The 24846-nt window shown below is 40.7% G+C and overlaps 1 protein-coding gene across 1 annotated transcript in view; it reads right to left on the bottom strand.

Moving 5' to 3' along the window:
* Nucleotides 1-9886: 9886 nt before the first annotated feature.
* LOC140239675 (phosphatidate phosphatase LPIN2-like) overlaps nt 9887-24846 on the bottom strand; it is a 29172-nt gene continuing 14212 nt past the window's right edge. The window contains exons 7-16 of the mRNA XM_072319503.1: nt 24419-24489; nt 23911-24074; nt 23350-23451; nt 22555-22607; nt 21966-22107; nt 13071-13219; nt 12063-12302; nt 11208-11322; nt 10802-10905; nt 9887-10258 (exon numbers count right to left, since the gene is read on the bottom strand). Of these exons, the coding sequence (XP_072175604.1) occupies nt 10093-10258; nt 10802-10905; nt 11208-11322; nt 12063-12302; nt 13071-13219; nt 21966-22107; nt 22555-22607; nt 23350-23451; nt 23911-24074; nt 24419-24489 (1306 nt within the window). The 3' untranslated portion in view covers nt 9887-10092. The remainder of the gene's footprint in view (nt 10259-10801; nt 10906-11207; nt 11323-12062; nt 12303-13070; nt 13220-21965; nt 22108-22554; nt 22608-23349; nt 23452-23910; nt 24075-24418; nt 24490-24846) is intronic.

The raw sequence follows: 24846 nt of genomic DNA, 5'->3' as shown, positions 1-24846 counted from the left end.
ACTCTCCAGCATTCTAGTGGCCATTACATTCTTTGTACCAATTTTATGTGTCGGGTTTTGTTCAAATTTTGGCTAGTCTCTACAACAAATATAATGACTTTGCATTCAAATTTTCAGTCAAGAATCTTAATAGTGACTTCAGTGCCCAACCATGTTCTGTCAAATCGACCCATCGATGATGGACAATGTATTTGTGATTGTAATATTTTAGGATCCTGTAAATGACATGACATACGATCATGTTGATGTGTCATTTTTGTTTTGTATAGACATTTTCATTCACCTTGATTCACGTTCCTTAAAATGAGTGCGTCCGTCCATCTACTCGTTTGCTGTTATTTTCTGCTGTCGAGTAGCATTACATCTTTGAATAAATACTGCATCTGTAAGATAATTATTGTATATAATGATCAATTGATGAAATATTTATACTAGAAAAAAAGTACTTCTGTATTCATGAATGTATTCCCTATCTAAAGTTGAACATTTTATCAAAGCATGAGATATTGGCAAAAAGAAAAAAAAAAGAGTGTGCCTTCAGTATATTTCTTGTAGATTTACCGTTCTCAGAGGATATTGTCTTTCATTTTTTTTGTCAGAGAAAATATACTGTATGTGTTTCATGGTTGTTGTGATCGTAGAGTGTAATAGTAGTGTATGCTTTTGACAATGAACAACAAAGATGTTATACAAATATGCGCACTGTAAAGGGTAATAGACGCACCAATGATATGATCACAGTGAAGTGACCTTTCGGTGGAATTTCACTGTTCCAGGTGACCCCCACGTTCAATTCTGCCCTAATATGTATGCGTAATCTGTCCTTTTCCAATAGTGTGTCATAATGATTGCATAAAATTTAACTCACATTTCTTCATGAATTAATTCCCAAAGAAAGGGTAAATACAGGTACAGTGTACTATTTTCTGTGAATGGTGTCTGAACTCATTTTATTTATTAACAGAAAGACAAAAAAAAAAAAACTCACCATTGTCACAAGAAGAAAAACAAATAGGAAATAAATAGGAATGGCATGCAAATCAGCATTGAGTGGCAGCTATACAGCTTCAGCTGTTGACAAATTTTAATTCATAGGTCCAATGAGAGTTATCTCAATTTGTACTGCAATGTGATACAGAGTGAATGGGCAGTAAAGGGGAGTACCAAATCAGCATTGAGGGGCAGCTATACAGCTTCAGCTGTTGACAAATTTTAATTCACAGGTCCAATGAGAGTTATCTCAATTGTAGAGTGAATGGGCAGTAAAGGGGAGTACCATATATACAATATACAACCTAGTCAAGTAGGTTTTTGATATTCAATCTTCTGTGTACATTCCCAAGAACTGTAATGTATTTCTGTTTGTGTGTGTGTGTGCTGTCTCAAAATGTAGAAGTCATGTCTATTTTTACAAAAGATGATGAAAAAAAAGAATCTCTCTAGAATAAAAAGCTATTTCTATGAACAATAAACTAGATTGTGGCTGTGATGTTCTGCATAGTCTGACCACGATGGATGAGAAGGTATTGGTATAGTATTCGATTTTAAATCAATCTGATTTACATGACTGCTATTGACAAGGTAGTACTGAACGCCTGCAAAGAAGCAACCACAGGGAGGTGGCAGTAAGTCCCCTTGAAAGGACTGGGCAATGAGGGTAAAGTGTCTTGCCTGACGGCACACCCCATTGCAGCTTGGGGACTTGAACCAGGGAGTTTGTGATTGATGGTCCGTGGTTTTAACCACTGAGCCATAGCCAATGTGATAAAACCTTCCACAGTATCCCAGCATTCACACTGGACAGTCACCAGAGATCTTATCTTTTTCACAAGTGACCGTCCACGCTGCTGTCTTGTCTGTCCCCAAGCTGGGGGGACAATCGGGGGGTGGTGCAGGGAGGGGGTCAATGACAAGTTCCACACTATGGTTTTAGAGGCTGGGGAAAGTCCTGCAGTGCAGGACCAGTATGAATGCGGGCTATTATGTCTCTACTCCTGGTACTCCTTTGTTTCATGAGAATAATAAAATCACCTGGTGGGTAGAACACAAAATAATGCCAGATGTCACTGCCAATTTGGAATGATGTAGTACAGTACTGTACTTGTAATATTATGTTTCCCCACAATTTATGGATAGTTCAGTAGGTCTGCGCTTAAATTCCATGTACTGAATACCAAAAATACTTGCCTTAAACCTGTTGATGATGAGACCCGTGTATATTCGGGTAGGTGTCTATGGGAAATGCGTGTTGTGGTAAAATCAGTCCGTCCTCAACGGGTTAAATCCTCAACGGGTACAGTATAAGGTGTAATATTGATGCTGTAGATTGTGCAGTATCTGAAGAAAACTGTCCTTTAAAAGTGAAGAATTCACAAAAAAATATGTCGAACAGTTCTAAAATTCTTGTCAGTTTTGATGCCAAACTATATCTCACAAAAGGTTCCTAAAAAAGGAAAAATTACTTCTAGAGTGACATGAGATTCAACAATTGATCCTGATCAGCAGCTTTCTAACCATCTCACAAAGCAAAGGGAAATACAAAATCCCATGGTGTCACAAATTCTCTTGGCCAGGGGCCTGTTGCATAAAAGTTACCACAATAGTAACTTCTATGCAACAGGCCCCTGGGCTTCTAAGAACTCACTGTTGGGCAAGTACAAAATGAAGTGGAATTTCTCTCTCAAAAGAGAAAATGATGGGTGCTTGCTCTTATAGCAAGTGGGAGAAATATCCTCTGTAATGTCCTGTGTTAGTGTGACTACAGTATTTGATGTGCACATAGCTGAAAATTGGCCCCATAACACTGATATGTGTGTGTGTGTTGGGGGGGGGGGGGGATATGGTTATGCAGAAAAAGATATGTGATAGCCTGCACTAGTTTTGAATAGGGGGTCATTTTAGAAAAGTATGAGAAAATATGGTGTCCCTTTTTAAAAGTGAACAAAGACAATCACACACTACATCAAACACAAGGCAAATTGAGACCATTAAAATCTGATACTGTAATTGATGGCAACAATAGTCTTGAGCTCCAGTCCAAAGTTAGATGCCTCTCACTTTTCCGTAGGTCTCAACATAACTAGGCAAGGGTAATAAATGAATGGGTGACGGTATAAATCAGAAACACATACAACAGAAAAATATGTATATATTTTTTAATATTTATTAAAAACATACTTGATTTACAAACTCTGAATTTACACATAATATAATGTTCATCCACAATGTACAAACACTCCATCATCCATCCACAACATAATTATCTCAATATATATATATGTATAAGAAGTTAACAGACAAAAACAACTGGCCTTTACAGGTCAAATGACTAAACTCCATTATTAACAAACAAAATACCACAGGTACAGCATATATACAAACATGCCATACTACTGGCAACACCGATGTGATGCGATCTGCGTCGCCAACGGCAACGAGAGACGGTACAATCCTATCAGGTGCATGATTCACTAAGTCCAAACTTGCAGCATTGTCATTTTTGTGGGCTTCCTGACACATGCAAAGATAAAGAAAGTGTCTGTTCTGAGAGTCTAGACGTGGATTTCCACAAGCAATTCTTTCACAGATTAAGTTTCTCCTTTTCATCTACATCGTTACGATGAACTTCAAATCTTTGATGAAATAGAGCATGCTGTATACAGAAGATTCGCTGAGACAAAAAAAAAAAAGCATCATAATATGTACCAGACAGGAGGTATTTGATCATATCTGCAAGGGTCGTCTATCCTTTTCAAAACGGTCCAATTTACGTCATGAACATCAACCTTGCTCAGATGGAAACCAAGAGACTCTTTGATTGTGTTTGTTTACTTTATGGTCCGCAATTGTATCCAATTGTTGCCTAATTTTGACATTTGAAACCTGCTGTTGAGACAGATTATCTATCAATAGAGATATGAATGCAAGTTTCAACTGAGGGTTGTACTAAAAACTACCCCCTCACTCACCTTGAATGCTAACATGTTGGCAATATCCAACATGTACGTGGAATACATTGCTTCTTGAAACCATGTGCATTGTGTTTTATAGCATTGAACAGCTACTGTAAAGAGTAAATGGGTGGAAATATGACAGATCTACTTTATCTTTTTTCTCTCTGTATGTGAAAAGTTTACACAAGACAATATCTAGTCTGCAAGCAACCCTCAAATGCAATCTACTATCCCTCCTTTTAACAAAATACTATAATGCTTCTTGCAATTTAGCCTACAACCAATCCACGACTAGCAAGTCCTGAGGAAAAAAACAACAAAAGTGCATGAACAAATCTTACTCCACAATACATACACACAGAGCTTTGGGTATGTAATTGAGTTGGAATATTAGAATACATGACGGTATTACAGTATTACCGTATGTTGTCAACAATGGTGTGAAAATGATTAACAATCGCCAAGAAAAAAAAGAAAAAAAAAACAACCGACATCTTCACAGCATGGTTGCAGTTTGCTTCGCATCGTACTGCTCTTTCAATCTTTGTAGTACAATCGGGGTATGTGGCATTGTGAACGTACATCATAAGGCGGCTTGTTGTTTGCAGCAATTGCTTTCACCACGACACACATACACACTACAGTAAGTTTAGCAGGAAATCGCCTCTAGGGGTTGCAGCGTAAGAAATCCCAAAGTGACCAGAAGACTACTAATTCCAACAAGCTAAACTACATTTCTACAATACACACACTACTGGTAAAACAGTATATGCAAACACAGAGTACATAAACTTTGGTGAATTCTGAACACAAACCATTCCTCACACTATCCTATTATTAGTGTTATATGAACAATGATTGCGATTTTCATCACAAACAAAATGGCACTAATAAATCAAAATATGTACTTTGATAAGACACTAGGTGTGGTATTCGACATCAACACAATGAAAAAACAAATTGGAAGCACATGCAATATATGCACAGATATTTTGAGGGGGGTGCCCCTTCACAACACTTAAATAAAGCAACTCTTTTGCAAAACATACCACTGATAGCAGATACAACTATTACATTCCTATCACAGAATATAATGCGTCCAAATGAACGAGATATAAGTATAATGCCTTGTATTGTTTATAAATCTGTAACTCTCCATGTAAACACAGAATTCAAGTTGAATATTGCATGAAATAATCTTGTCAAACCGATGGTGTGTAATTTCTCAATGCAACACTACGGGTCATAGCACAAGGTTAAGATATCTAATATTAAATGAAATGCTCTATCAAACACACCAATACAGATAGCATGACTATGATGATGGCTACATTGCGTTCAAAAACTTGACTCTTTTGTGTGATTTCTTTCTCATAATAGTACCATCAATAAAGGGAAATTTTAAAGGCAAAAAAAACAAACACTTTGGTTTCTTACACAAGCAAGATGACACTAAGCAACCTTGGTACAACAAAATCCTTGGTATGCCATAAACTTGTGCATTACAATTTGTTTGTTTGTTTTAAACAGTATCTAAAACCACAAAGAGGATTTCTTCTGATTTGTTTGTGGATTGTTTTGGGGGTTTTTTCTACTGGGGAGGGAGAATTTCTCCCTGTTTATTCAGGATTTCATACCCATATTTAATCGTCTTTGAATATCATTATTATTATTCTAAGTTTGGAAACTGTGGCTACATTTCAAGACTTTTCATACTTGGTATTGTCTGAAGCAACTTTGATTTAAACAAAAATTACAGCGGGCTAATGGTGCTGTGATTTGAGGACTCTTATAAGAAATGTGATTAAAAGATTGGTCAAGCTGTCAAGAAGATTCTATCTCAGTTAGTCTCTCTACAAGACTTTTCTTGTGACATCTTCCATCCTACAACAGTGTAAAATGAATGAAGAACAGACAAGTATAATTTTACATACTAGCTGACATGAAAAGAAGCACTAGTTCTGACATACAGTATATTAGTCAATGTGTACATGACTTATCCACATGCTGCATGGATATAATTTTTTTTTGCAACACGTCTTTGCTGTTTCATTCTGAATTACGGCAGCCTGCAGTCATTGCAATCTTCACACACTATTGCATAAAAAGCTTTTAAGCTATGCTCTATTGACATATGAATAGATATCTTATCTGTCATATCCCCTTCAGACAGAAGGGTGGAATGGGTGTTCCCATTCTTTGACTGTCACTACCAGAAATTATTTGCCTGCCTGCAACACAAACAGTCCAATATATGTGAGATCAAAGAATAACTTTCCATCCTTTGGTATTTCTTTAGTCACTCATAGAGCTTTGAATTCTAAAGATTAATAAACAAAAAACAAAAACAAAAAACCCAACATATCTGTGACTTACACAGACAAGCTCTAAGTGCAATACCACACCAAAAAAAAGAAACAAAAATAGAGACTGTCAGTTCAGCATCTATGCATCATACAATGAAACTATATCTATAAATATTTCCATATAATCTCAAAACAAGTACACAATACTGAGAACAGAGTCCATGTCCTATTAATAGATAATGTCCATTGTTGTAGCTCATTCCCCATATATTCCATTCAGATCGAAAATCATCCTTCATGACAGATCTTTAATAGACAGAAGGGATACTTCTCAAGGTGAAAGACTACGATGAGTTGCCTATGTTCTCTCACATCAATTTCCTGAACACCTTTTATGTCGCGCACATGCACATTCTCAAACTTACAAATTGTACACAGCAAAGCGAGAGGAAACCACTCAGTGCAATACAACTAAACATTCACGCAATCAGCAAAGGTCAAGGATCACCACGTCAACTTATTCACTCCCAACCAACAGTTCTTACAGATTTGCACAGTTTGACTGCACGCAATCATATAATATTCAGAGGGTAAAAGTCTAATCAGATAAAACTCATCCGACTCACTCGTTGACACAAACTCTAATCACTCGTACGATTTTAAAGGTTCCCGTTTTACGAGAACGTAAACATTCGCTCCCACTCGAAGACCGTCTCTCTGCCTCACCGCTCTCAACTATTGCAATGTCTGAGATATTTGCAATCTTCTAGTGTCTGGAGTTGTTTATAGCAGTGATGCATCGTACTGTTTTCAAAACCGATTGCAAATACTAAGCTCTGATTCTATTAATAGTTGCACTTTAAAACTCCACGTGGAGAATGCCACACTGGCAAAATCACGTCGACAGCGTCAACGCAAAAACAGAACACCACCCCTCCTCCAGCCCCTATCATCTTAAACTTCGCTCTTTTTCGAGTTATTGCCACTCACTTGACAGAAGTTGCACAACGGCCACAGGAGTCTCCACTCAAAGGGCAGAAAGAGCACAAAGCCCATGAACTTTTGCACTCAACCACATTAGCGCCATTATAGCTCTGTCCTCATATCCCTCGTGTTAAGAATTTCAACCTCAAATCACGCAGATCATTCAGCCAACTCCTACAATTCGAATGGCTCTCTATAGACTGCATGGATGTAATCCACACAATCATTATAAAGTGTACCAAAGCCTGCTTTCCTTTCCCGATGCAATATAAATTGTCACAATTTGTATCTTGTATATTTTCCTCAAAAATGTCTGCTAACTTCCTGCCTCTACAGCCAGTGATTTCAGACATATCTCTCCTGCAAGTCCTAATGAGATATGTGGCTAAAAAGTGTGCAATATGTGACAATGGAAAAAAAAAAAAAAGCATTTACAAAATTTATGCCTGTAGCTGAGGTAACACATATACCCATTATGATAACCTAATCTCAAAACATAGGACCTAAAGCAAACAAGAATTGTTTGTTTTCTTCTCTTTAAACTTTGGAAAAAGTTACTGACATTGATGAATGCTGTGCTACTCAGAAACCAATGACTGTGGAAGACTGCACACATATCACCCTGCACTAATTAAAAAAGGGAAGATTACAGGCAGAAGCAGCTATGCTACACAGCGCAGTCTATGCATAGATAGTGACTTTTGTATAAACCCCTCGGGGTGAGGGAATAGTGTGTTTCACTCATATGTGCAGCATTTCTTTTCTTTCTACTTTAACTTCCCAATCAGCGATGTTCCATAAATCTCCACACATCTACAGAGACTTTCAGACACAAAAATTACTCCAAAATAAAGCTGTTTGAGATAGACACTGGCAAAAGTCTTTAGAGGTGTCTTAACTGACAACTCAAAAATCCCTGCAGACACATTGGGCAGTGGAAAATTGTCAACTGATGCCTTTCGAAGAAGGTAAAGGTAGCAGGTTTACTGGCCCTGGCACTGATCTGTCAAACTCATTTTCTCGGTACATCAGGCAAAGCACAGACATCATCCTACGATGGCTAACATTCACAGAATGTAATTGACAGTGTATGGTAGCAGCACTTTTCCATTTCTTCGGCAAGACACGTGACCTTTTAACAAAGGAAGTACGTACAGTGCATGTCTCGAGAGGCTCATGCGAAGTTTGTACATTTTCTCTAGAAAATATCGGTAAATGCACATACAGTTTATATTTACCCAAGAGAAAAAACAAACAAACATTCATAAGACTAACAGCACTGACACAGATCAGAGACAGTCCGGGTTTGCTGCTTTCATACGACAGCACTTGGTCATAACAACTTTCTCTTTGGAGTCAATCCTCCTTCAGAGCTGCGAGCGCATTCAAAGTTTATCAAAACATTTCTTCATTTCTATCTGGATTATTTTGCTTTTGTGTCATTACTGCCAAGTGACTGCAGCACATATTGCTGAAATCCTGCAAAGCTATGAGTATGTTCATCCCCGTAACAGTTCACTCTCTGCACAGCTGTCAGCTTCAAATGAAATAGCTCCATAATTTCTCAGCCATACACACGTACAGGCAAATTAACGCGTTGGCCCAATAATACAAGCATACAACATACTGACAATGCTCTTAAGGCGAACACAACCTTCGAGACCACAGCATCACTGACTTACAAACATTAACACCACATTCACAAGTAGAACACTTATTGCCTTCTGCTTCTTATGATTGCAGCGGTCAGTGATTGCAAACGAGCAATGCGATAAGTTAACGGCAACTCTGACGGGAGGGATTACACTTTGTTTCCACTCTTGACTGCAGCATGTGATTATCAGCTTGCGACAACTTCAAATGGATATATCATAATACAACACTTGTATCGTATACAGAAAGCAATGCAAAAAAAAATATGTTTGCTCTGCACTTACTGATGAGCATTAAAATGCACATAGTCTATAAGCTTGCTTCAACAAGTAAGTTTCGAGCATAACGTGGATCGTTGACAGAGCATGGCAGGCACTCTGGTCAGCAGCAAAAGATGAAATCAATCTCCATCGACAAACAGCATTATTTTTGCAGTGGTGGTGACACAATGTGTTAGAACGTTCATCTCTGGATTGCCGTTCTCAACGCAAAGGACGATAGAGAAAGGCGAGGCGGGGTCAGCGAGCAGCGATGCAAAGCTGCTCTCTGCATGATGTGAAACAACTAAGCTCCCTCACACGAATTCTCCACTTTCCACCATTTTGCAACGTCAACAGCGTGCCGCTCGCATCCACAGACGAAGGCACGATGCATAATCGCCATCACGCGAGTCTGCACACTTGAATACACAGACGCCTTCCAAGAATTCTCTGTGGTCCATTGTCCCGCTGGTGCACGTAGCAGCTGCAACCGGACTGCAACAATTCCCTCATTGCAGGTCTCACAGACAGAGTTGTTGTAGTTTCAAGGCTCCTTCCTCTCCAGACCCTATGGCTGTAAGTTGCCCCCAGAGTGATGGGGGTCACCAGCAATCTCCGCATCTCATTTTGCCATCGCAGTTTGGCGCGGAGGGCAGCGGACTCCTTCCCAGGCGCGTTCCACCTCCTTTCATTTCAGATCAGAATTGAAATTGGACGGCCAGACCTGCCGACTGATTTGTGCACGGCAGCCATGATCGGTTCTTCTCTTAACCCATTGAACAATCAGGCTCTTGGATTGTGAATCACTTCAGGGAATATCCTTTCCAATGGGCAGCACAAATTGGATCGCGACTGATAAGGATTAACGAAGACAGGCCAATCAACAGCTGCTATTGAGCTCCTTCGGTTCCTCCTCCCTTACCCCCTGGTCTACCTTCAGGGTGAGGTCTCCTTGAGGAGGTCGTCGTCTGGGGCGAGGTTTGGGAGGGGGTTACGCCAGTAGGTGAAGGCGCTGAACTCGGCCGGTGCCTCGAGGGCCATGCTGGTGCGCCGGCTGAGGGGCGGGAACACATGATCTACCAGGTCCTTCATCTTCGGGTAGCTGCAAAACAAGAAAACGTATGACAGAGACTTTCTTCTCCAACTAAAGTCTTTCCCCTGTAAATGCTGGCACCTCCTGTGATGGTTGAACCATAAACTAATCCCAAGAAATTTCAATATTCTTACAATCTGGTACACTATGAAATGTTACTTATTGCCTAAAGACATTTTGGCTTGATAATCATTCTAACCTCTTCAACACAGCTGCTCTCTCAGCACATTGGGCCATTGCTCCATTTGCAAATACTGTTATATCAAAACAATCTTGTGAATCAAATTGAAATTCATGATTCAAGATCTGAAAGTGCTGATCCAGGAGTAACTAACACTGCATGGACTGGACAACCATTGAATAGGATATTTATTTATTTCTGTAAATCTGACGACTGTTCCAAGCGAGGGAATCTACAACCTGCAGATATCCTAAAAATCTTCAGCTTTTAAAGAGACCTGCCAGTGGAGAAAATCCTTGTCATTTCCAGCAACACAAATATTGATAAAGATATAAGGTTAGGTCTAGAGTGGTCGGGTGATAGATACTTACGATGACTGGAATGTTCGTGTCATCTCGTGGGTGACTTTACCCTGCGGATTGATGGTGAAGATCCGTGACACAGGAATGCCAACAGCCCGATACGCCCATGTATCCTACGATTGGAAAGGCAAAAAGACAATTGACATTTTCTCTTCAACTACCCTAAGCTAAAACATGCCACATAAGACAAGATATATTCTGGGATGAACAGAAAAACCTTAATTTCTGTACACAAACAAGTTTATGAAAAGGACAAACTTTAGAATTATGTATCCAACACCACAACAAATAGGTTTCAAGACAAATATTTCATTTCTTTCAGAATGATGGCAATGCAAGAAAAATATTTTCGGGTCATACAGAACTACAAAATGCTAACTGATGTAGTCAGAAGATGTATGTCAAGGGTGCTTACATTGATCCTGTTTCCGAAGCCAGCGTAAAACGGCTTTGTGCTTTCTGGGAAGAGGGACTCGATGTCCTTCAGACACTTGATCTTGAACTCCTCCGGTTTGCGTATGATGACCTCACTGTAAAGACACCAGGAGAGACAGAAAAACAAACTATGAGATCTCGTGATCATACAATACAGTACAATACAATACAATACAATACAATACAATACAATACAATACAATACAATACCACTGACATCTAATACGTTCTTCACATATGGCTCTGAGTACTTGCGAAATGACAATGGAACATCTATGAACAATTCAGAATAAGAAATAAAAACATTAAACCAAGCTTCAATCCGTCTATTGAACACCATGCAATACGTCCACAAAGGTATTATGAATACTGTATAAAGATATATGTATCAGTCCATTACATGTTTTTATCAAATCAAGTACAAAAATAACAAGGTATGCAAAGGCTGGATGAAGCTTAATCTGAAGTATTTAAAGGTACCATCAAACAAAAGAATGCTACAAGTACAAGAAGAAAAATACACCTGTGGTTTGGCACAGAACAATTACTGATCCTACAGTGCATTTACTTGAAATAATGACTTCATAAATACATAAAATAAATGCTAAAGATATCAAATACTACTTTGCATCTATACCTCAAAGGGCAGGTAAAGAAGTAAAACAGCAGTAAAATATGATTATGTATCTAATATTATAATCATGCAATAGACGAAATTACAAAAAAAGAAAAATCAACGAATGTGGGTAGGATACATAAAATAAATGGCATGCAGCACAAAAGGTGGGAAATACTACAAAGAATGAACACAAGACACTGAATGTCTTCCCCATACCTATGGAAAGCCTGGAAGAGTGAGCTGGGGTTGAGGAGCAGCGGCCCGTCCGGCAGGGAAGCCTTGTCCTGCTGGATGCTGTTGAGGTAGCCCTTGGTCAAGCGGGCTTGACCGATAGCCCGCGAGGACAGGTAGAGGAAGTTGTAGCTGTTGTGCTTGATATTGGAGTAGAGCTGCGCCACACCGATGTGGGTCCAGTCCTTCCCGAGAACGGGCAGGATCTGGCCAAAGACGTCCGACCTGGGATGAGAAACAAATATGTATTTCATTGTGGCTGCAATGTGTATGTTTTACAAAATACTCAGTAAAAAAGTAAGTGATAATTAAAGGACTACGAATTCAGATAATTTTTTTCTTTGTTTCTCATCATTAGTTCAGTCTCTGTAAAGTCAAATGTTTGACTAAAGACATATGATCCAAACATAATGGTAAATAATCGAGTCAAGTAAGGAGAGTCATGGTGTGTGACATCATGGAGAACACACTTCGGACTACTTAAAACAAATTACTTTTAAAGTTTGTTTTGGTTTGTGAGTTCATTCTTTCCACACTACAAGTAGATGACTATGAAAAGATACCTGCTTTGGAAAGGGTGCCACAAGAGAAATTCAAACAGTCAACCAGTAATATCGGTGGTGTATGGCAGACAGGATAATATGAACATTAGATCAGAGACCATTGCATTCAACAAGGGGCACTTGTGCAAAGAACTGAATGGCTCCAGTACCACATACAGCAAAATCTTTCCTTGGGCGGATAGGAAGCGGAGATGGGTCTTCTACGTTTGAATTTTGATTGCGCAATATTCAACATGCATTCTGGTTGATCAACATCAAACCATTCAATCAGATGCCGACTTCTACAATGTCTTCTCCATGTACAGCTGGCTGTGTGTATGATTTCACAGTGCAAATACACACGTCACTGAACATACCTTTGGGTACACAAATGACTGTTCAGCTGTTGATGTCTCTAGAAATGGTGCAATGCACCTGAATTCAGACTTACTTTGTGATGGTGCCGTCAATGTCTGAAATGATGATCTTGTCGGAGTGACTCCAGAGGTAGATGGTGGACTCGCAGACTGACGTGCCCTGATAGCGAGTGGTGACGGAGTAACGGATCTCGTTGGGTCCTGGCTGGAGGTTGAGACTCTCCTGGGGGGAAAAAAAAAGAAAAAAAGGAAGGATGAGAACCATGATGTTGACAGCTTAAAGAAGATTAATTCAAAACTTGATGTTGTATACGCCAAATATTTCACCAGGTTTTTATTTTTGCGAATTTTGCGAGTCTGGTGCTATTTGCGGATTCATAAACACGCAAAAATATTAACTCTGGTCCCGACATAACTGTGACTGCATGCATACATTTCTCCAGCCAGAACTGTACTTCACAATTGCAAATTTAACCACTCGCGGAATTGTTGGGAAGTCCCAATTCGCAAAAAGTTAAGACATGATAAATATATGGCATATACAGTGAGGGAAATTACAGAGAGGGGAATGAACATGTTCTGTAGTGGGCAGTATCACTAGGCAATTTATAAACTTGCCTCTGAGAATAGGGACAATGCATGGCTATTTACACAGAAAATTAACAAAACCAGCTACACTTTGAATAGTTCAAACTATCGATACCATGGTGTCAAACAAGACTGAAGCACAATTATACAGCTAGAATAAAGATATAGTACATTATTCCATTTTGATGATATTCTCTTGGGATAGATTATTTGTTTTAAATCTACGATGAGAATTATATGGGCAGGTAATGCCAGGGTGAGAACGAACAGGGCAGTCAATGCAAGCCATGGAGCATATCTTGATATACAAACAGTCACAGACTCAATGAAACTTGGCACTGCTCACAAATTACACTTAACAGAAGAGGCATCGTATTTCAATTTGTAAGGTGGAGTTTAAAGTTTAGTTACTATGCATTCCTGGACGTCCCATCTGAGATCTCATAGGTAATTGAAATCCTGGAAAATGTATGCCTTGTAGATGATAAAGAGAAAAGTAGCTCTATGATCTGAATGATATATACATACTAAAGAGAAGTCATTTGTTTGCATAGTGTCACGACTCAACCCAATCACCACATCATGACAATCAAATGTTCCGCTCCATTCCTGGCAGATCGCACCCAAACCATCACAACAACGTTGCAAAAAGACCACGATTGGGAAGCCATGTCTTGATCTGAGAGCGATAACTTGCTGCGGACCTCTTTATTGGTATTAGCCTTGTTCAAGGCGCATCACATCTCCCCCCTTAAGACGGGAAGTTATGGAAGAACTTTCCAGTCAAACTGCAAACAGTCGTTACAAACATGTTCCGAAACACGATACATAAAAATGCACAGTTGTGTGTTCATACACTAAAGTGGATTCTTCACATAAACAAGCTCAGACTTAATGAGCCTTATCAAAACCTTTCTTGAGCGTAGGCTAAGTCTAAATATAGATCCACTACCTGCTCGGAACAAGCATGTGCGTATACGCGCAAAACTTTACAACCACAACATTCCTTGTTTTCTTTTCTTCTTTTTTTTTTCTGCTTGGTCATAAATCATGAAACATGTATTCTCTTTAGCTTTCCTGAAATGCTTATGAGTATCAAATGGCCAAACATTTCAACACCTAGTCGAAATCTAAGAAATGCTGCTGGTTCAGAACAAAATACACTGTAATTGTATCATGAAACAATATACCATAAGTATGGACATATCAAACTTCTCTCTTAGCTTGATGTGCATATGCTTGAGAAAAACCGCTACACATATCACTGATTAACCTGCATACACTGACAATCATGCAGGTTGAATACTGAACTTTATACGGTTTTGTTGTTGTATTATGTCACCAATAACAGAAGTAATCTTCCATTCACTATACTTAGTAACCATTTTTACATGGTGAGCTTGTAGCAATCTGACCTTTGATGAAAACTGACATAACAACGCGTTCAGCTCAACTGTTTGGTCTGACAAACATCTCTACATTTCTAATTTCTTGACACTTCTGTTCAAATACTGTAAAGCTTTGTTCCTCAAGACAATAAATGCATGTACAGTGACTAGCGTATAGCAAAACAATGCAATTATGAACACCTGTTATACTCTCTCTGTTTCTGAAACAAGATATCACATGAATATAACCTGGTTATGTCTGTACACCTGTATGGTCTCATGAACCTTACACATTCACAACATTATGAATATCATAGTGTCATAATTTCACTCAGTCGATATCTATGCTATGGAAAATGTGTATAATTGGTCAATTCTGTGATGCCACAAATTCCAACTCTTGCAGATTAAGCATTTGAAAAAAATGCAACAACAGCTTTTGTGTGCTTGTGTGTGCTTTTTTTCAAACAGCAATGCAACTTAATTTGCAGTTCCAATTAATACAATGTCTACATTATACCCTGTATCAAAATATGCTGTATTACTGAAAACCCCTTTCTTCACCATATAAAGCATAAAACATAGCAAAACTCATGCTATATCACTTGAAATGATTTTGCCCTGTTTTGGTGCAAAAATCATGACAATTTGGAAAACATGCTGTCTTTTTCCCTGCAGACAAGAACAAAAAGAATAAATTAAAGCAGTGTACACAATGTTTGTGTCATCATTTCAAAGCAATCAATAACACTCTTTCTTCAACATGAGAAATATAATTTTCTTACAAATGCATGGAAACACATTTCTTTTGTCTCGTATTGTTCATGTTTCCAAGTCATTACCAGTCTTATTATCTATGGATAATAAGCACATCTGTGTCCTTTTGTCCTATCCGTGGAAATATGCGTACTTCTATCTTATCCACGGGACAAAGCGTCTGCAATGACATTGTCTTTTCCACGTACGTGCTGTATCACGAGGTTGTACTCCTGTAGCACTAGCGCCCATCTGGTTAGGCGTCCATTTTTGTTCCTCATTCGCGACAGGAACACAAGCGGATTGTGGTCTGTGTACACCAGCACTGGATACTTTGTAGTGTTCAGGTACACGTCAAAATGACGAAGAGCCATGACGAGCGCTAACGTCTCCTTCTCGACAGTGGAGTACCGTCGCTGATGTTTGTTGAATTTTCTGGACATGTACGCGACGGGATGGTCAACTCCGTTGTCGTCCTTCTGCATCAGGGCTCCTCCTCCTCCTGTGTCACTCGCGTCCACCATAAGAATGAACTGCTTGTCGAAGTTCGGCGCTGCAAGAACCGGAGAACTCGCTAGCATTGCCTTCAGCCGGTTGAAAGCAACTTGACAGTCATCTGACCACTCGAACTGCGAATCTTTCCGCAACATGTTGGTGAGCGGTGTTGCAGCATCAGCGAAATTATGGCAGAACTTCCGATAATAGCCAGTCATGCCCAGAAATCGTCTCAGCTCTCGCTTACTCTGTGGGCGGGGAAAGTTCAGGATCGTCTCCACCTTTGCTTCAACAGGCTTGACGGAACCATGTCCCACAATGTGACCCAGGAACACGACTTTTGCTCGGGCGAACTCACATTTCCTCAAGTTCACCGTAAGGTTGGCACTGGTCAAGCGGTCAAACAGTGCTCTGACTCTCAGAAGGTGGTCCTCCCATGTATGGCTGTACACTATGATGTCGTCGAGATACGCCTCGCATCCCACCAAGCCAGACGTGACGGTGTTGATGAGTCTCTGGAATGTAGCGGGCGCGTTCTTCATCCCGAACGGCATCACTTTGTATTGGAAGAATCCGTCAGGAGTCACGAATGCAGACAGTTCTTTCGCTCTTTCACTGAGGGGAACCTGCCAGTACCCCTTCAAAAGGTCAAACTTACTGACGTATTTGGCATTCCCTACGCGATCAATACAATCATCGATGCGGGGCAAAGGGTACGAGTCTGACTTTGTTTTCGAATTGAGCAACCTGTAATCCGTACAGAAACGCAAAGAACCATCCTGCTTTGGAACCAACACACAGGGAGAACTCCATCCACTCTTACTGGGCTCAATAAGGTCATGTTCAAGCATGTATTGAACTTCCTTCCTCAGAACATCCATTTTCAATGGATTCACACGATATGGGTGTTGCTTGACAGGGGAGGAGTCCCCCACATCAACATCATGCACCACCACACTAGTACGACCTGGTACATCACTGAAAAGGTGTTCATACTCATGGACTACATCCATCACCTGAGCTCTCTCTACTCCTGGAAGATGAGATAATGTGTCAGATAGATTTGCTAACACCTCAGAATTCTTCAACATCAACTGCGGAATTTCCACATCATCACTCTCACTGTCTTCACCATCCACTTCACAACCGATTCCAACCGTAGCAACAGGCTTTTCATTAGCCTCTTCTACATTTTCAACATACTCCTTTAGCATGTTGACATGACAGAGTCTTCTCCTCTTCCTCCTATCAGGTGTCAGGATGATGTAATTGACATCACTCACTCTTTTCTCAACCACATACGGCCCTGCATATCTAGCCTTCAAGGCATCTCCTTGAAGAGGGAGCAACACAAGAACCTTAGAACCAGGCTCAAAATGCCTTTCTTTCACCTTCCGATCAAACAGTCTCTTCATGTTAGACTGAGCTGCCTTCAGATGACCTGCAGCTAATTCACGAGTACAAGAAAGTCTATCCTTGAACTGACACACATAGTCCAATAGGTTGGACTCTGGCTCAACCAAGATCTTTTCTTGCAAGATCTTCAAGGGACCACGAACTGAGTGCCCAAAGACCAGCTCGAAAGGACTGAATCCAAGAGATTCCTGGACCGATTCTCGAACTGCAAACAAGAGGAGAGGAATACCCTCATCCCACTCTTTCTCATGCTCACTGCAGTACACACGCATCATATTCTTCAAGGTTTGGTGAAAGCGTTCAAGAGCTCCCTGGCTCTGTGGATGGTAAGCACTTGAGTTCCTACATTCTACACCTAACTCACTCATCACCTGTTGGAAGATTTTGGATGTGAAATTAGACCCTTGGTCTGACTGAACACACTTTGGAAGTCCTACCATTGTGAAGAACTTCACAAGAGCTTTACTGACATTCTTGGCAGTAATTGTCCGTAATGGAATTGCCTCGGGGAAGCGGGTAGATGCACACATCATCGTCAGCAAATACTGATTACCCGACTTTGTCCTTGGAAGAGGACCGACACAATCCACAATGACCCGACTAAACGGTTCTTCGAAGGCCGGAATTGGCCTTAAAGGGGCAGGGGGAATCTTCTGGTTTGGCTTGCCAACTACCTGACACACATGGCAAGACCGACAAAACTCTGCGACGTCATGTCGCAAACCTGGCCAGAAGAAATATCGAAGCACCTTCTCTTGGGTTTTGTTGATCCCCAAATGACCTGCCAATGGTGCTTCATGGGCAAGAGATATGATCTCCTTCCGGTACATCTTTGGTACCACTACTTGATGAATATCTCGAAAATCCTCATCACTTGTGGCATCAGGAGGGCGCCACCTCCTCATCAAGATACCATCCCTCTTGTAAAACTTCACAATTTCATTCACTTCCTCATCCTCAGGTACAAGTGACTGTGCAAGACGCACTATTTCAGGGTCTTTGCCCTGCAATTCAACCAGACTCTGACGAGAAATCTCTGACATTTGACCATGGTCCATATGTGCATCATCACTGCTGTTAGACTCTTCAAGTCTAGAGAAGAAAGTATCAGCCAAGATATCCTCTTGCTCCTCTTTCTCCAGTTCACGAGCCATTGACCTGGTAACAGCACATGAGGGAAACACATCAGGCATATCCTGAACCAATTTCTCTGTGGCTTCGTCAACCACGGGTGTCTTACTTGGGAGAAAGTGAGGCAAAACCTTCTCTCCAGCGATATCATTGCCGAGCAATAAGGTGACACCTTCGACTGGCAATGTAGGCAAAATACCTACTACAACTGAGCCACTGACAAGATCGCTCTTCAATTCGATATTATGAAGAGGCACTCGGACACTCCCACCTTCAACTCCCCTCACAAACACTTCTGAATCCACAGAAGATTCAACCGAAAATGGCAATGTATTTGCACACAGGAGACTCTGTGATGCTCCTGTATCCCTCAAAATGTGAACCTGAACCTGCTCACTATCAGGCGTCAAACTAACATACCCTGAAGATATGAAAGGTTTGTAATTCTCTGCCACCCGTTCAAACGATGGCAGATGCTCTGTGCGAGTGATAGCAAAAGCATCTGGCAATGCTTTGGGGTTGCTAATCCCCTCTTTTTCTCGCTTCTTCTTCAACTTCCAGCAAGCTGACATCACATGTCCGTCCTTCTTGCAATAGAAGCAAGCCTTGTTCGGCTTTTGATCAAGATCGGGCTTGGGAATGCTTGGAGCAACAGCTCCTCTTCTTGGCAAACCCTGGCCTCCTTTCTTGCTTGAAGAAAGTTTGAAAGTACCCTTGTGGGTAAGCACATACTCATCAAGGAGGACAGCAGCTCTCCTGGCACCATTCACTTCCCTTTCCTCCAGGTACTGCCGCTGATCTGGCTGAACACACCTCTTCACCTCCTCTAACAACACCAACTCTTTCAGTTTGTGGAAATCATCAACACCAGACGACCTTAACCAGTGTTCAAAATGGGTCTGCTTGTGTTGCACAAAATCAACGAATGTCTGATCATCCCTTCTCCTATAATTCCGAAACAGTTGCCTGTGGGCTTCCGGCACCAACTCGTACGCCCTTAACACGGAACTCTTCAAATTCTCATAGTCAGAACACTCTTGGATAGTGAGAGACGCATAGACCTCTTGGGCCTTCCCTACCAGCGAGCTCTGTATCAATGTCGGCCACACTTCCTTGGGCCATTCTAAACTCACAGCCACTTTTTCAAAGTGCTGGAAAAACTCTTCTACCCGGTCTTCACGAAATTTCGGCACCAATTGAGATTGCCTTAATGCATCAAATTTTGATGACTTTGCTGAACTGCCGGAAGAAGGTTCATTCGATTTTGCATCGATTGACTTGATTTCGAGTTCTATTTTCTTTGCCTCGACTTCCAGCTGCTTCATCCGAAGCTGGATCTCTATTTTCTTCAATTCACTTTCGGCAGGGGTTACCAAAGGTGTGATAATTTCACCATCATCTGTCCCTGCTTCATCCTCTGACAAAGAGGCAGGCCAGATACCAGTATTGGTAAAAAACTCCGAAATTGTGTCCTTGATCTCTGCTTTTCGATCCGATGTTTTGATCGGGATTTCTAAAATTCGAGCAACTTCCACCAGTTCTGCCTTCCTCAGGTTATTAAAACCTTCCTGAGTGGGTTCATCAACAAAGCTCTGCACGACATCAGCCATTGTGGGAATATCAAAATCAAAACTTGCAAGAAGTCACAAATCCTCACAAAACTACAAAGCCTTAACAAAAGAAATGCACTGCATATGAGTACACATGTATGCATGAACCCAGTCACACGCGCAGAACAGGCAAAAATTTTCTACGATAAGCAGAAAACATCAAAATCCCTAAGCCTTCGAATCAGGCATACAATCAGAACACCACGGCATCACATTAGCATGTGATCTAAGGACATAGAATGAGTATACACACTCACTACAAACGACCACATAGCACGATTGTGCAAACTAAGGAAAATATATCAAAGCCTTTAACCGAGGCTAATCTTCCAGAAAATTCGGCGTGACCCGTAGCCAATGTGTACGCAAGCCCCCACACATACACATCCAGCATACGCACACTCACAAACTGCACTAGCCCTACACACGACGCGCTAGACCGACCGTCTGCGACTACAAAACACGTGCGAGCCCAATGCGCAATACCCACGCTATGCACTATATACGCACACAACTGAACGTGAGAATCCTCACCCAAATCGGTCTACAGAAGACCTTCATGCAAAAACGACAAACGTCCAAAACGTGAGAATCCTCACCAAAATCTGCACTAGGCCTTCACACAAAATGTAGTCTGAAAACTACAAACACAGTCAATGACTGCCAAAGCCTACGCAGCATAAATGTTATACACAACGTGCACAACCAAACGTGAGAGTCTTCACCAAAATCTGCACTAGGCCTTCACACAAAATGTAGTCTGAAAACTACAAACACAGTCAATGACTGCCAAAGCCTACGCAGCATAAATGTTATACACAACGTGCACAACCAAACGTGAAAATCTTCACCAAAACGCATGTGGCCTGTCAAAACCAACATGCAAACAATGCAGGCCCAATACATAAGCCTGTCATCAACGCTATACACTTGTCTACATACTAAAAACAAACGTGTACAGCCAAACGTGAGAGTCCTCACCAAAACGCATGAGGCCTAACAGAACCTACATGCAAGCAGGTACATAGGCCCGATACGACATGAGCCTATACACCATCGACGCTATACACTACGTACTTACAGCACACGTGTACAACCAGACGTGAGAGTCCTCACCACAATCCGCATGGAACATGCGAAAGAAAACGGCTTGTCTGTTCATTTTCCCGGACAAGGTCCCAATTTGTCACGACTCAACCCAATCACCACATCATGACAATCAAATGTTCCGCTCCATTCCTGGCAGATCGCACCCAAACCATCACAACAACGTTGCAAAAAGACCACGATTGGGAAGCCATGTCTTGATCTGAGAGCGATAACTTGCTGCGGACCTCTTTATTGGTATTAGCCTTGTTCAAGGCGCATCACAATAGCAATAGTCACAATAAAGCAGTATGGATGTGCATTGCCGGTAGAGTACCTATGGGATTAAAATAAAGATAATGGTAACACCTCCCCCCCCCTCCCTCCACCCCCCCCCCCCCCCACACACACACACACACATCAACTCATCCACACTACCCACACCCTTTACCACTCCCTGGAGCTTTTGAAGAGAACAAACTTCCTCTTCCTCACTCACCAGTTGTTCAGAAGACAGCCTGATGATCTTGCGGTACCTCTCTGTCCCCGTCCGTCGCCTTGACGACGGCTTGTCTGGACTGGGCGGGGCTTCCATCTCGTCTGCCGAGTTGTTACCCGACTCCACTGAATACTTCTGCAACCTGGCCGGGAATGTGAAAGTGAAATAATTTAGAAGGGATAAAATGAAAGCTGCCAACATCCTGTAAGACTTTGCCAAAAGTTAACACTGTTTCAATCATGGTTACACTTTTGAGCTACAATGTATATGCAAGTCTGTCTCAAAGGTCTGGGTACAAGAACATGCTGATACAGATGACGCAAAGCTGAACCACGTGAAGAGAAGGTGATATTGAACAAATAATGCACATTTTTTTCTTTTAATTCTCTTGGCTAGTAACCAGGTCAGCCTCAATTCGAAAATCTCTCTCAAGTTTACAATAAGCGCAACTGTTACCTACATGTAATTCTATGGGTTTTGATCTGTGTCACGTGCAGATATACACGTTTGGAAAGATTTCAAGAGGTTATGATGCTGAAAAAAAAAAAGAGATAGATGACAAAATTAAATACTGACTGCATAAACGTACCTATCATCTTCTTCTGTCTGAATTACATCATCCATAGCTCCTGATGACTGCTCCTGGATCAATATAAAAGGAATAATGAATGTATGTTTCATAAAAAGTATGTTTCCATTTATGATGAACTGCTGGTGCTAACATTTGAAATATGCCTGCTCAACTATGCTACATTTGAATCCACGATTAAAAGGGAAAGTCTTATTTGTCACGTCAACAGTCATATACTGTACCTATTAATCTATTCATTTACTTACCTATTACTCATCTATTCATAAAGAAATCTCTTCTCTTTTTTCTTTTTTTTTTTCTTTGGAAGATGGATTATATATTTACTTTGTTTTCCAGAAAGGACCAAAGGACTGAAATAAGCCATATTGTTGCCAGAATTTCTTATTACAAGGTTCTAATTATCTTGTGAAAAATGGTAACTATATCATTTTTATACAGATTATAATTGCAAAACAAAAGCAAGTGGGATGACATACCACCCCACCACATGGACTCTTTTGTTCTGTTTTATTTCTTCATTAAGTTTTCTTCATTTAAAGTAAACTACTTTCTTCACTAAGTAAACTACTGATGAAACTGCATTATCTTGTGTTTTGCATTGTTTTACTAGCTTGTTTCATATATCTTCAAATTTTATTCTAATATTGTATTATTCTATATTGCTTCTGTTTTATGTCCTGGCGTCTTGTGCTCTATGTTGGGTAAAAACACAGGTTGCATTGTCTCTAGTATTTGACTTTGTCATGGTTTGTTCTGAAGAGGGGCGACAGCTGACACCCTCCCGGTGCTCACCTTCTTTGGTGTGGTAAGTTTGGGGGTGCTGCCCCACAGCCAAGAGGCCAGGCTCCTCTTCCCCTTTGGCATCTGCTCCTTCATGATGTTTGTGGCTACCTCCTGAAAGGTGGACATGGAGAGGCAGCGCAGACAGAAATACATCAATTAAAATATTAGAAAGGAATTGAAGGGATAATGGAATATTGAGGAAAGTGCTCTGTAATATCTTTACTGGACACGAACTCGGGAAGATTGTCTATCTTTCATTATACAAATGATGCACAGGTCTGAGTGCATCTGTCGGAATTGTGTGCATACGGTAACTATGGAATGGTTAGCCCATGAGGTGAAGCCGAGTGGGTTAGGGCTAAATTTCACAGTTAAATAAACAATTCAAAACATTGTGGCCTGAATTTTAATTTCATTGCAACCAGTATTTTGTTATAACCCTGTTCGTTATAACGGGAGTGCACTGTATCAACTAGTCCATGCGAATCGCTGTAACACACACTTTTTTTTTTTTCTCCCTTTCTATCTCTCTTTCCTATTTTGCATTATTAGAATGTTTCACAAACTCACTTCTGGAAGAGGTTTTTGGAAGGCCAGCAGAGATACGATGACTGGTCCCGCCATCTGCCAGTTGAAGAACTTGTTGTTCATGCGCAGCACCAGCTTGGGGTTGGACAGAATGGTGGGGTCCTTGCAGAACTCCTCGTACGTTATCAGGTGCTTTTGAAATTCATCTGAAATTCATCAAGGAAAATAATGATACTGAAAGTCTGTCCTTTTAACTGGATCTAATGGGTGAGAGTGATGGGTTTTTCTATTTTTTTTTTTTCATTCCTTGCCCATCGTGTTTATGCTAATGAATCAAACATCAATCTTGACTCAGTTAAATCTACTGCATATTCACATCATATTGGCAATGTTCATTATGCCTTAAGTGCAACCATACCTGTACTTAACCATGATCCTTCATAAGCATAGACATTATGCTGACATGAAAAACACTGCATGGGACTATCCAGGGATGTCTAATCATAACATGTGCAATGTTGATATTTGAGCTTTGACCTTTGACACTCACCCATGGGTATTGTCTCTTCATCTTCCTTAAGGCCACCACAGAGGGAGAGCTGCATGCCTCGTAGGTTATCACTGAAAGAAAAAGATAGAAACATGATAATCGGTTTTCAAATATACGCATCTTTTTCTATTTCTCTCACGGCTACCTAATTCCATAGACATACTGATATACAGTAATAATATTCTGAGGGCCAAGAAATCTTGCTTAAAAGATTGATTTGATAATGTTCAATTTCTTCATTCGTCCATCCATCCATCTTTCCATACATCAAGCAAGCAACCTGTCAATCTCTCTGTCTCTCAGTTTACTGCATATTGCCCGTCTGTTTTTCCTCCTCCAACTTCCTAATCCTAATCCTCCTTCTCCTCCTCCTCCTCCAACTCCTCCTCTTCCTCCTCCTCCTCCTCCTCCTCCTCCTCCTCCTCTTT

Source organism: Diadema setosum, chromosome 16 (genome assembly GCF_964275005.1).
Source record: "Diadema setosum chromosome 16, eeDiaSeto1, whole genome shotgun sequence".
In the NCBI taxonomy this organism is placed as follows: domain Eukaryota; kingdom Metazoa; phylum Echinodermata; class Echinoidea; order Diadematoida; family Diadematidae; genus Diadema; species Diadema setosum.
Note: the sequence above shows the minus strand (reverse complement) of the source record. Positions and strands in the feature narration are given on the sequence as shown.